An 11,940-nucleotide genomic window follows, 5' to 3' on the forward strand; every position below is an offset into this window, starting at 1 on the left:
AAATATATATATCTATATATATCTATATATATATCTATATATATATATATATATATATATATATATATATATATAATATGAGTTATCTGAAAAAGAGGGACTTTTATAAACTTTTCAAACCCATTTAAAAGGTGTAAATTAAATTTATATAAACATGTAAAATGTAATTTATACCTGTTGATGAAATTCACAACCATAGTACTATTCTTGTCTTTTCCCAAGACATGCTAATTTTATGGAAAATTTGCTCTTTCTGTGCTTTAAAAACAATTTCACATCCTCTTCAATCTCACCCTGCCCTCCAGGTCTTAAATACATCTGATCACCACCATCTCAGGTCGTCCACCACCCACAGCCATGATCTTTACTATCCCTCCCCAAACCCTCCCCTATCCTTTCAACCCTCCCCAAACCCACCTCTTCCCAAGTTGCAGTTTTTCCTTCCTGAGTTTTTCCTCCCCACTCCCATTTATTTGTCCAAGTCTCCCTATATTTTGTCCATCAACCCTGCTATTCTTGTTTCCCCATTCTCTCTGCTATTCCTTGTATTTTGTTGCATCCTGATCTGTTGAGTGTTGTAGCTCTTCCACGAGCTTCGACTTTGTACAAAAATAAATAAATAAATAAGTAATCAACATTTATTTTCTTTCCTTCAAGATAGCAATGTAACAATGACACTATGACGTTGATAACTGGGGTTCTGTATCACAACCAGGTGTGCAGGGCTACACCTGTGTGCAGGTTCAGGTGACATCTGCTACCTTTATTGGAGCATTATTAAAGGTCATCTACATATGAGATACACAAGGTAGTGGCAGAAGAGAGTAGGAGAAGGATGCTAAATTGACAAAAGGAAGATAATTGTGGGGAAAGGATGGGAGTGGGAGGGTGGTGTATGTAATAAGTCGATCACCCCCTAAGCAACGTGCGATGCCTGCTCTGTGATCTCATTTCAGTTTCTGTGGCAATCTCTGATAGTTTCACAAGCATTAGGACATTTCCAGCTATGTGCAAGGGTGTGAATGTGGGTGATTCATTGGTGATTTTCATCAGGTGTGCAGGTTGGATGTGTGAGAATGATGATGCAAGATTAGATTTAGTTTGATGTAAGAATGACAGGTGTGAGTGTCGGGAATGGCAGCAATCTTGGCACAAGGTTTAGAGAATGGGATTCTTCTGTATCTACCGCCCTGGTACTGCAAGCGGCTGCACACCCTTCTTTTAAGTGGCCATCTTCGCCTTGTTGATATTTAAGATCCCATGGTATTTAAAAGAAGAGTACGCCTTTAGGTCAGAGCTTTGGCCAAATCCCCAATTTATTATACGGTGAGAATGACCTATCTAGTGGTGACAGTATAATGCTAAATCCCCAACCGGAGATCAGATCAGATTGAAGTTCAAGTACAACCAGCAGCCATATGACAGAGATACATCTTTTCCAAAGTGCTAGTACACAGAAGTGCTAGTACACAGAAGGGATCAGGACACAACAGCACAAAAGGAACAGCAGAAAGAGAGGGGGTGGGAAACGCGAATAGCAGGGCCGAGGGACAGAATAAATGGAGACGGACAAACAAGGGATGCGGCTAAGGATGAGGGGGAAGGGAGAATGTAGGGGAGAATGCAGGGGATGGACAAGGTGGATGCAGAAGCAAACTCTCATGAAGGGAAAACTGGAATTTTTGGGAGGGAATGCGAGGGTGTAGAAAATGTAATGGTTTTGGATGGGGGATGATCTGAGATGGTGGTGAACAGCTGTCTTGAAAACCTGGAAGGAAGAATGAGATTGAAGAAGATGTGGAAGTTGGTTCAAGAAGAGGTGAGCATGTATCGAAGCAGGAAATTTTTTCGATTAGTTGTTTTTATTTCTGTTTGTCCTGCATGTAAATCTGTTTGCCATGTTGAAGAGCCGTCGTTTCACGAGGACTTCTTGCTGACAAGTGGTAATAAGAGAAAGGTCTTGAGGAAATGTTTTACAGAGGTCAGAAGAGGAGATGGTGGTGCCGGATAAACAATTCTGTTAGTTTCTTCTGCAGGTGTATATCCTGGATGGCGAGAATGGGATCGTCATTGGGCGGACGCAACAAGGTCGGCCCAAACACTCTTGCCAAGTTCTCTGGACCCATCCGGTTATCTGCTTCGTGCTGAGCCACCCTGTGTGTACATGGGAATGGGAAATTTACATACATGGGTATCCTATATACATACATTCATAATAGGTACAATGAATAAATAAATAATCAATCCGTGAGCTGACAGTAATCAAACCATCTTCCACAATCTGTTGGCTTGTACTCTTCCTTCCAGGACCTCAAGTCTGCTGCACATTGTCACCGCCGCATGGTTGTGTTCACATGTTAGTGGTTGAGCTGCATGCAAGTAATGGGGAAAGGGAAGTGAAGGAGTTGGGGTATTGCCCTCACCTTCCTAGGTGTGCCATAAGACAGTGGAGTGTATCCAGATGTGCGAATGGCAACTCTTTCAAAAAGTGGCACACTGCCTTGAGTTGAGATTGTTCATCTGCAAGCCCTGTCGACAACAACAACAGAAGAGGAGGATTTACTCTGATGCCTCATAGCACAAAGTTTCTTCCAAATGGAATGGCTCTATTCACAAAGTACTTTTTTATATCCCACAAACCCTGATACTCGGTTTGATACGAGAAATTTCCTGATACTCTTAGAAACAGTGGATCAATACAACAGCTGGTGTAGAAGTTTTTCATCCAAAGTGCCATAGAATATATACGCCCCCTTCCTATAGATCGGAATCCGTTGCTTCCCATCTTTCTCTCCTTGAGGTCATGGGATTTATGGCCTTCCATGTCCTTGGCATCTCTTGACAGGTAGCTGAGTTTCAGAGTCTGCTTGTCACCAAAGGCAGATGAGAGGTTAGGCGATATCTTATGGTCTATATTATGGTCTTGTCCTTACCACCTTCTCATCTCTCTGCCCAACCACTATTGCTGCCCCCCTCCAACCCCCACCATCCACCATTTTGTTGCATTAGACAAGTAACCCTTATTTTGTTAATCTCCTCAAGTTTAAGCTTTACATATCCCATCCTACATTAGTTTGCATCACCCACCCCCATCTTCCTCCACAGGTGAAGCAGTCTTCCTGAGTCTGGTGTTTCTTGCTCTTTATCCGGTTCTTAAAGACCACAGCACATTGACACGTCATTATCTCTAAACCTCTGAGCTCTTGTATAGCTGCTGAATCCCCACTCCCCTTTTTTCTGTCACCCATTTCCTCGTTCTGGGGTGCATCTGTGTATTTGTGTCAACCTGTTTTCCCATTGCCATACTGTGTATCAACCTGACCCATCACTTTCTGTTGTTCAGCTCTTCCATGAGCAATGACGTCTGAATTTCAAAATGAACATATCCTTGAAGGTGAACGTTATCAACATCACTATTCCTTGGGTATTGTTCCAGTTATAAAAGGCATTGGACTTACTCGCCGCTGCAATGAGCTGTGGGTAAGCCTCATATGTGACTACAGGTGAAGGAAGGTCTCGCAGATACAACTTGAGAGCTCCAGCGATGATATTGACATCGTTGTAGGTTTCTGCTGACACATCTGCTTTTGCTCCATCTGCAAACATCAAATAGGCCATTGAGTTTTCTATTCTCAAGTCAATGTGTCAAAGAAAAATGGACCCACACGAAATATCTCACCTTTATTTAGGTTCCCATACACCTCTTCCACAAGACTGCTGGCTCCACAAAGTCTGTACAAGCCTTCTGATTTAATTCCTGCACCCAGCAACAATTAAACAAACTCAATAAAATGTTCATATTATCTCACAAAGAGTGTCTTTGCAGAAAAGAAACCAGCCAAGTTCTATCTTAAAATAGGGAGACAATAATCTTACCTAAAAAGGGCCACTGACACTCCTGTTACTCTAACCAACAAACGAAAAGGATGTGCCTCACTGATGCCACCTATAGGTAGAGCACATTGCATTTACAACAAGAAAGAGCAATCAGAGATTGCAGACCCTCACCAGGATGTGTTTTCAGTGATTTTAAGGCTTTTGTCTTAAACAAATATAGCGGCCGAACCACGTGACCAATAACATCATCCTTATTTTTTCTTCTTCACAAATTTATCCCTAAATGGCACTCAATAAATTTCATCTTAATCGGATGAAGTTTTGTACTTATCGAATTATGACGTCATACTGGAGGCACCTATGGCATCATCATCAACATATTTTATTCCCCATGGAAAGTTCTTTACAATGAGCCATGTCTCAATTTTTTCAATGCAGCGCTTTCGGAGATAGAGAGGTGCAATTTTTTTCGGCTTTCCAAGATGGCGGCCGAACCACGTGACCTATGACGTCATAATTATTGTCCCCTCCCCTCTCCCCCCCAATTTATCTCTAGATGACGCTCGAGAAATTTCATCTTGATGGGATGAAGTTTGGTACTTGTCAAATTATGACGTCATACTGGAGGCACCTATGACATTATCATTAACATATTTATTTCCCATGGAGAGTTCTTTACAGTGAGCCATGTGTCAATTTTTTCTATGCAGCGCTTTTGGAGATATAGAGGTGTAAATGTTTTCGGTTTTTCCAAGATGGCGCCCATACCACGTGACATATGATGTCAAAATTATGATTAAAAATGTATACAGGTGGAGGTGCACCTATGGTGAAAATTTCATGTCAATCGGACCAACGGTTGCAGAGAAAATCATATTTATTCAGTGCGGACAAACAGACAAACAAACAGACAAATAGACAAATAAACAAACAAACAAACGGAATCAAATGCAATACCCTCTCCTCAAGCGAGGGTAATAATCACAAAAACAAAAAAAGGACAAGCGTCTCAGCCTTTGGGACCCCTCAGCTTCATGCTGAATATAAATGTATATATATATATATATATATATATATATATATATATATATATACATTACATGGCCAAAAGTATGTGGACACCCCTTCTAATTAGTGGATTCGGCTATTTCAGCCACACCCATTGCTGACTGGTATAGATATAGATATATATATATATATATATATATATATATATATATATATATATATATATATATATATATATATATAATCAAGCACACAGCCATGCAATCTCCATAGACAAACATTGGCAGTAGAATGGGCCGTACTGAAGAGCTCAGTGACTTTCAACGTGGCACCGTCATAGGATGCCACCTTTCCAACAAGTCAGTTCATCAAATTTCTGCCCTGCTAGAGCTGCGGTCAACTGTAAGTGCTGTTATTGTGAAGTGGAAACGTCTAGGTGCAACAACAGCCCAGCCGCGAAGTGGTCGGCCACACAAGCTCACAGAACGGGACCGCCGAGCGCTAAAGCGCGTCGTGCGTAAAAATCGTCTGTCCATGGTTGCAACACTCACTACTGTGTTTGAAACTGCCTCTGGAAGCAACGTCAGCACAACAACTGTTCGTGGCTGAGCAGCCACACACAAGCCTAAGATCACCATGCGCAATGCTAAACATCGGCTGGAGTGCTATAAAGCTCGCCGCCATTGGACTCTGGTACAGTGGAAACGCATTTTCTGGAGTGATGAATCACGCTTCACCATCCGGCAGTCCGACGGACAAATCTGGGTTTGGCAGATGCCAGGAGAACGCTACCTGCACGAATGCACATTGCCAGCTGTAAAGTTTGGGGGAGGAGGAATAATTGTCTGGGGCTGTTTTTCATGGTTCGGGCTAGGCCCCTTAGTTCCAGTGAAGGGAAATCTTAACGCTGCAGCATACAATGACATTCTAGACGATTGTGTGCTTCCAACTTTGTGGCAACAGTTTGGGGAAGGCCCTTTCCTGTTTCAGCATGACAATGACCACGTGCACAAAGTGAAGTCCATACAGAAATGGTTTGTCGAGATCAGTGTGGAAGAAATTGATTGGCCTGCACAGAGCACTGACCTCAACCCCATTGAACACCTTTGGGATGATGATCCATATTAATGCCCATGATTTTGGAATGAGAATCTGTTATTTATGGGTTTTAAAGTGCTTGTTATGCCTTGCGGCGTGTTTTGGTTGGGAGAATGGGACAGATGCCTTAAAAATGTCCCATTACCACAGAGTTGCGGGGTGAAAGCTCGCGAGGGGTCGCTCCACCACGAGACTGGGCTCCGGCACAATACCAAGCAAGATAGGAGGGGCAAAGCACATCAATGCGACAATTGGGGGCCAGAGTCAATTAAAGCCCATGCATAGTTTCCCAAACCAGATTCCATGGGAAGATCTGCATGCTTATTGGGCTGTCTTGCATTGCCATGCGCCCACCCAATCAGCCATGCCTCTCCCCCACCTCCTGTCTGTGTGCTCTCACGTGCCTGGACGGCGTGTTGACGTGGTCTGAGAGGTGTCGTGACCAATCTGCCTCCCTGCACTATAACTGTATCAGCTGTGCCATGCCAGCAGAGCTCAGGTATTCCCTGTCTTGTCTGCCTCTTATCTGTGTCTATCGTGGTGTGCTTGATCAGGCCCTAAAGCATCGGATATTTAAGGAACACCATTTGTTCGTTTGGTACCATCAGTCCACCCATTCCCTATGGGAGTGGCAGGAAGGGTCATTTTTCTCTGGGATATATAGATTACAGTAGATCTAGGGTTGGGCCTCAAGAACATCAGGGGTGTGTTCATTTACCAAATTTCTTATAGAGAGCTCACCAAGTGGTTTAAACAATCGAGCAAGCATTCCATTTAAAACCGTTGATAAGGAGTGGCTGGCTTGGGAAGCGCCAAATGAGGTTCTGAGCGTAGGCTTAGTAACTGAACACACTTCGGGTTTCCTCCCTTTCAGTTTAGTGTTAAACAGCTGTAGCGACTGTTTCAAATGGTAATCATACATGTTTGTGGTTTATAATATTTTTTAGTTCCGGTAAGGGTTTTCCACGCCCGCGATAAGCTATTTATACACATTAACACACGGTTTGTTCAAGGAGGAAACCCCTTGGGGAGAGGGGATATTTTTAGGATAGTGTTGGTATTGTTTTGTAATAACATTAATATTATGCTATTATCATTAGTGTTGGTATTCTTTTTGGTATTAGAAGTGGCCTTGGAAAAACACCACGATAAGCTATCTTGATAAGCTATCTTAATACGGATATGCACCTCAACGTGGAGTTTGGCCAAGGCACAAATCCCCCTTGTGGAGGGGGTAAGTTAAATCGCTATAAACTACATCATGTGACCCTTAGGCCCACTGTCAGGTTTGGTTGTGATTGGATATCTAACGACCAAATATATCACGGTCCAAAAAGTCAGACAGACAACACCAAATTGCATATTTTAGTATGATGTGCATTGTGCACATATGTCAGTAGTGGTTATGGGGATTGTTTATTACCTCTGCCACCAAAGGTGGATGGAGGTTATGTTTTCACCCTTGTCGATGATCAGGGTATCTCAAAAGGTTATGGACGAAATCGGACGAAAATTGGTGGACTGGTTGGGTGTGTGACAAGGATGAACTGATTAGAACTGAATCTGGTGAGTTGCTTAGCAACCACGTTAGTCCCCAGCCGCAGACACCTGCCTCCAGTACCCAAAGTCGCATTACCGTGTGGTTTGAAGTCCCGCTGCGAAGCTTACCAAATCACGTGATGCAATCTTATCTAATCAGTCAAGCTGCCCTTAACAAGACTAGATTAAAGCTGCCAAATGAAACCGTTGCGTGCATGCAGGATGATCCGGAGACCAAATCAGGTGTATATATGTATTTTCAAAATACCATGGCACATATGTACAGAAAGCAAACAATCAATAATATCAAATGGATCCATTTCATAAAAACTACTCCCAATGAAACCATGACTGGTATACGTGCCCACAGAACAGACCAAGCGACGGACAGCAGATCCTTAATTACCTAGGTATTTAAAAGGGCCTCAGACACACAATAGAAGACCAAATCCAAAGAGATTTGCCAATAATGGGGTTCGGGAAGTGCTGGTTCAACAAAAACGTTCCCAGAAATTGTAATTATTGGACAATAACTAATAAACCTAGGATTACTTCAGGCAATGAAGAACAATGCTGCATTTTGCCAAATAAGAGGAACAGGATAATTTTAATGAATGAGAACCTCCATGACATGTGTTGATGTGACCTCGTGATTCGATTTCCACAATGCAAAGATCCAGTATCGGTGGACGCTGTGCCAGCTCTATCAGTGGCCTGATGGTTGGGCTCAAGAAGGGAGTGATTTGTTGAACGGCGATGTGGGTTGTGCAGTTTCCCTCCAGCGATCCAACACACTGTTTATGAATGTGTAATCCACAGTCTGCCAGACATAGGGTTTAAAATCATTGCTGTTTGTCATTTAGAACCACCTTTAGAGGCCATTTTTCCCCGCAGAGCGGGGGTTGGCCTTTTTCAGGCACCTTGGTCCCCTTTTTGAAGCGATGTTTTATGGCCGGATGCCCTTCCTGCCACCAACCCTGTTGGTCGCCTCTTGCAACACACAGGGAATTACCAGTGAACTGGTCCTCAATTTGCCGACCTCGGAAGGATGACAGGCTGAGTCAACCCCCCTGGCGTTAATTCAGCGATTGACCGGGATTCAAACCCAGGATCCTAGGATCCCAAGCCGCACCCTAACTGCGAAGCCAACACCAGGCTTTGTTTGTCATTTACAATAACTAATTAATGGTGATCGTTTGTAAAGTATGCTCAGAGGTTAAACAAAAAAAAACCAATTATATATACCTCGAGCACCTCTTAACTGCAATGATGACCATGAACCCCTGTGTGCCACACCAGCACTTTCTGCAGGGGTCCTGACCAACAGTGGGTCTGCCACACATCCACCCACACACATCCCACACAACCATGATCTTTTCTACCCCTGTTAATTCACCCCAGATCCATTTTTCTGAAATACCGACTTCTTTACTGGCAGGCCTAGCATTGTTACCTCTCCCACCCCCCACCCTCCTTCCCACGCCTCCTCCCCCCCAAGCCCTCTACCTCACGCAGATCTCCCGATGTCCCTGCTCTCAAATTTTGTACTTTTGTGCTTCCCCCCTCTCTCCCCATCTTGTCTCCCACTCCCTTTATTTCGTCTTGTGTCGGTTTTATTTATTTATTTTTTTGTTATTAATGTTAGCTCTTACACGAGCCTCGATCTTGTATACAAAAAAACCAAAAACCCTGTTTTTTAACCTAGTTGAAAAAAAAAAACCTTTTAAAAACTTTAACCTTTAAAAAAACCTTTAAACCTTTTTGATGACCATGAACTTTTTAACCTTAAAAAAAAAAAAAAATATTTTAACCTAAAAAAACCCTGTTTAGATTCCCATTACCAGTTTAAAATGAGTTAATATGGCAAAAGGAAAACCAATTATAACTACAATGAACAACCTCATTTCTGTTTGGTATTTGGTTGTAGGAGAAAATCTACAAGCTGGGGTCAGGTCCTTACCCAAACACTTGTATGCTGGTGAGACGAAGCCCCATATGGTATAATGGCAATGGGAACAGGTTTTGGAGACCTGTGAAGATAGGTTCTGTAGTCATGGGGATGAGACAATTAGCCAAGCTTTTTCATTACTAGTTCAGTAATTAACCAATAACCACAAGCAGGTGATTATCCACTAGTAGAAATAACCACATAACATAGCGACCTGCCAATGGGTAGAAATTGGACATTTACAGCAGGTGTTTACCTTGGTTGGTGAAATATTGTGTAAATGTTCATTAAACTTCATCACTGGACTGGTACTCTCTGTTACCATTGCTTGGTACTCTCTGTTACCATTGACTGGTACTCTCTGTTACCATTGACTGGTACTCTCTGTTACCGCACATTGCTTCCAAATGGGCAATTGGCAAAGCAACTGTCGTGGTGAAAATCTCATGTCCTAAACATTTTGACAATGCACTTCACTTTTATCTTTAAATGTCCAGCATTAAAATGTTACCATCATGAACACTTGAATGATCCTTCCTTCCAAATGAATCACCAAATCTTTCCTTCCCTTACAAAAATTCCATTGAGGGCATCTATTTGTGACTTGTGTAAATTGACCAAATGATAAAGCAAGGGTAATGTGGGGGGTGTAAGGAGGAGGGGGGGGGGGGGGGAGATGAAATGGAAGGCTGTTTTGAAGGGGTAAGGTGGAGGAAGAGAAGACAAACGTATATGAATCAAATTGGGGGGGGTGGGGGGGGGGGGGAGAAAATGGAATGAAGTTTGGAAGGAGTAAGGAGTAAAGGAAGGTATGAGGGCATGCATTTGTTGAAGGAAATAGGGAGGGGATAGGGGAGGGAAGGGAATGAGGTTTGGAAGGATGGAGGGAACGGAAGAGGAATGTATATGAATCAAATTGGGGGGAGTGGAGGGAATGAAGTTTGGAATGAATAAGGGAAGGGAAAATGTATGTGTTTGAATCATATTGGGGGAAATGTAGGAATGAGGTGAGATTCTATGACACAAGGCTTCATGGTGTACATCTCATTCACAAACGTCTTCGATGAGTGAAACAAATAAACTTTTGTGAATGAATACAGAATACCATTTTATATCAAACAAACCGCTCGACAGGTACACTGGGACCCGCGAATAGGTGCTTATATTACCTTTAGACAATGAGATACATAATTAATCAGGACACAAATGTATAATTTAAACCAATACCAAATCGCTCTACATCACAATTACCTTGAGTGAAACGGTTTGCTCCACGACTACCATTGACAAGCATATGCAAGTAGCTAGGATAGCCAGCTAAAGGTCTCCTAAAGGGGTCATGCTCCAGAAAGCACAACCCCAGACCCTCGTCAACATGATGGGTGAGTTCGAGCGGGATTCGAACCCAGTATGAGTAACGACTGTAGGCGAAGTCTAAACGACGGGAATATAACATCGTTTCACACAAAACGTCCCGTTTTTCTCACATTCACAACAACCCGGTGCAAATGACGTGGACGAACCAACCTTGAAACGACGAACCCCGCTACAAGGTGACCTCACGCACTCCACACCGTGCACCTCAGCACGGGGAATCCCTGGACTCAGACGTGTACAAACTCGAACCCTAAAGTTCTTCCAAAGGTTTCCACGGGGGTTTCGCCCTGTTGTGACGCCGAGAGACGCTGCCAGGGTTTTCTCGGAAGGTTTTCCGTGGCAGGAATCGTGGAAGTTCATGTTCGCAAGATAAAGCTCAGCGAGTTTTCTATGAATGGAGCGCGAGAGCTTCACGTGCTGCGAAATCCTTGGATCCCGATGAATGAATGGGCTGAACATGCGGGATGGAGGGAGGAGGAGGGCAGGGGCGGAGGTGAGGCGGTTGGAGGGAGAAGGGGAGCAGGGGCGGAGGTGAGGCGGTTGGAGGGAGGAGGAGAAGTGGCGGAGGTGAGGCGGTTGGAGGGAGGAGGGGCAGTGGCGGAAGTGAGGCGGTTGGAGGGAGGAGAGGGACAGGGGCGGAGGTAAGGCGTTTGGAGGGAGAAGGGAGGCAGGGGCGTTGGTGAGGCGGTTGGAGGGAGGAGGGGATAGGGGCGGAGGTGAGGCGGTTGGAGGGAGGAGGGGGGCAGGACCGGAGGTGAGGTGTTTGGAGGGAGCAGGGGTGGAGGTGAGGCGGTTGGAGGGAGGAGGAGGGCAGGGGCGGAGGTAAGGCGGTTGGAGGGAGGAGTGGCAGGGGCAGAGGTGAGGTGGTTGGAGGGGGCAGGGGCAGAGGTGAGGCAGGGCGAGGGCAGCAGTGAGGAGGATATTGCTCACTGGTGTCATTCAAGTCAACGTTTTAAAAGGAAAACTTCCTTCAACCATAATTAGGCCTCAAGCTGACACCGTGTATCGTTGAATCCCGTTCCGAGGTCAGAGAGACTAAAAAATAATCACTGGTAATCTGAGTACGTGCCGAGTTGTAGCACATACAAAAAGTTTAACTAACAGATCCTGCCAGTTTGAAAGTTTTCCACGTA

At 44.1% G+C, this 11,940-nt stretch overlaps 1 protein-coding gene across 4 annotated transcripts; it reads right to left on the bottom strand.

Moving 5' to 3' along the window:
* Positions 1-435: 435 nt before the first annotated feature.
* CHN1 (chimerin 1) lies at positions 436-11,262 on the bottom strand. 4 transcript variants are annotated; one of them, XM_068122673.2, is made up of 7 exons: positions 10,958-11,262; positions 9,443-9,527; positions 8,129-8,302; positions 3,680-3,757; positions 3,459-3,596; positions 2,424-2,529; positions 436-2,154 (listed from the first exon to the last, which is right to left on the bottom strand). In XM_068122673.2, exons 1-7 carry the CDS (start codon positions 11,165-11,167, stop codon positions 1,983-1,985), a joined length of 963 nt encoding a protein of 320 aa, XP_067978774.2. In that variant the 5' UTR covers positions 11,168-11,262; the 3' UTR covers positions 436-1,982. The 4 variants fall into 4 exon arrangements, with proteins under 4 accessions (XP_067978774.2, XP_067978773.2, XP_067978772.2 ...); XM_068122672.2 differs by having other exon boundaries at positions 8,105-8,302; positions 9,443-9,512; positions 10,958-11,261; XM_068122671.2 differs by having other exon boundaries at positions 8,105-8,302; positions 10,958-11,261.
* Positions 11,263-11,940: the final 678 nt, after the last annotated feature.

Source organism: Myxine glutinosa, chromosome 7 (assembly GCF_964187855.1).
Source record: "Myxine glutinosa chromosome 7, kmMyxGlut1.1, whole genome shotgun sequence".
Lineage (NCBI taxonomy): Eukaryota > Metazoa > Chordata > Myxini > Myxiniformes > Myxinidae > Myxine > Myxine glutinosa.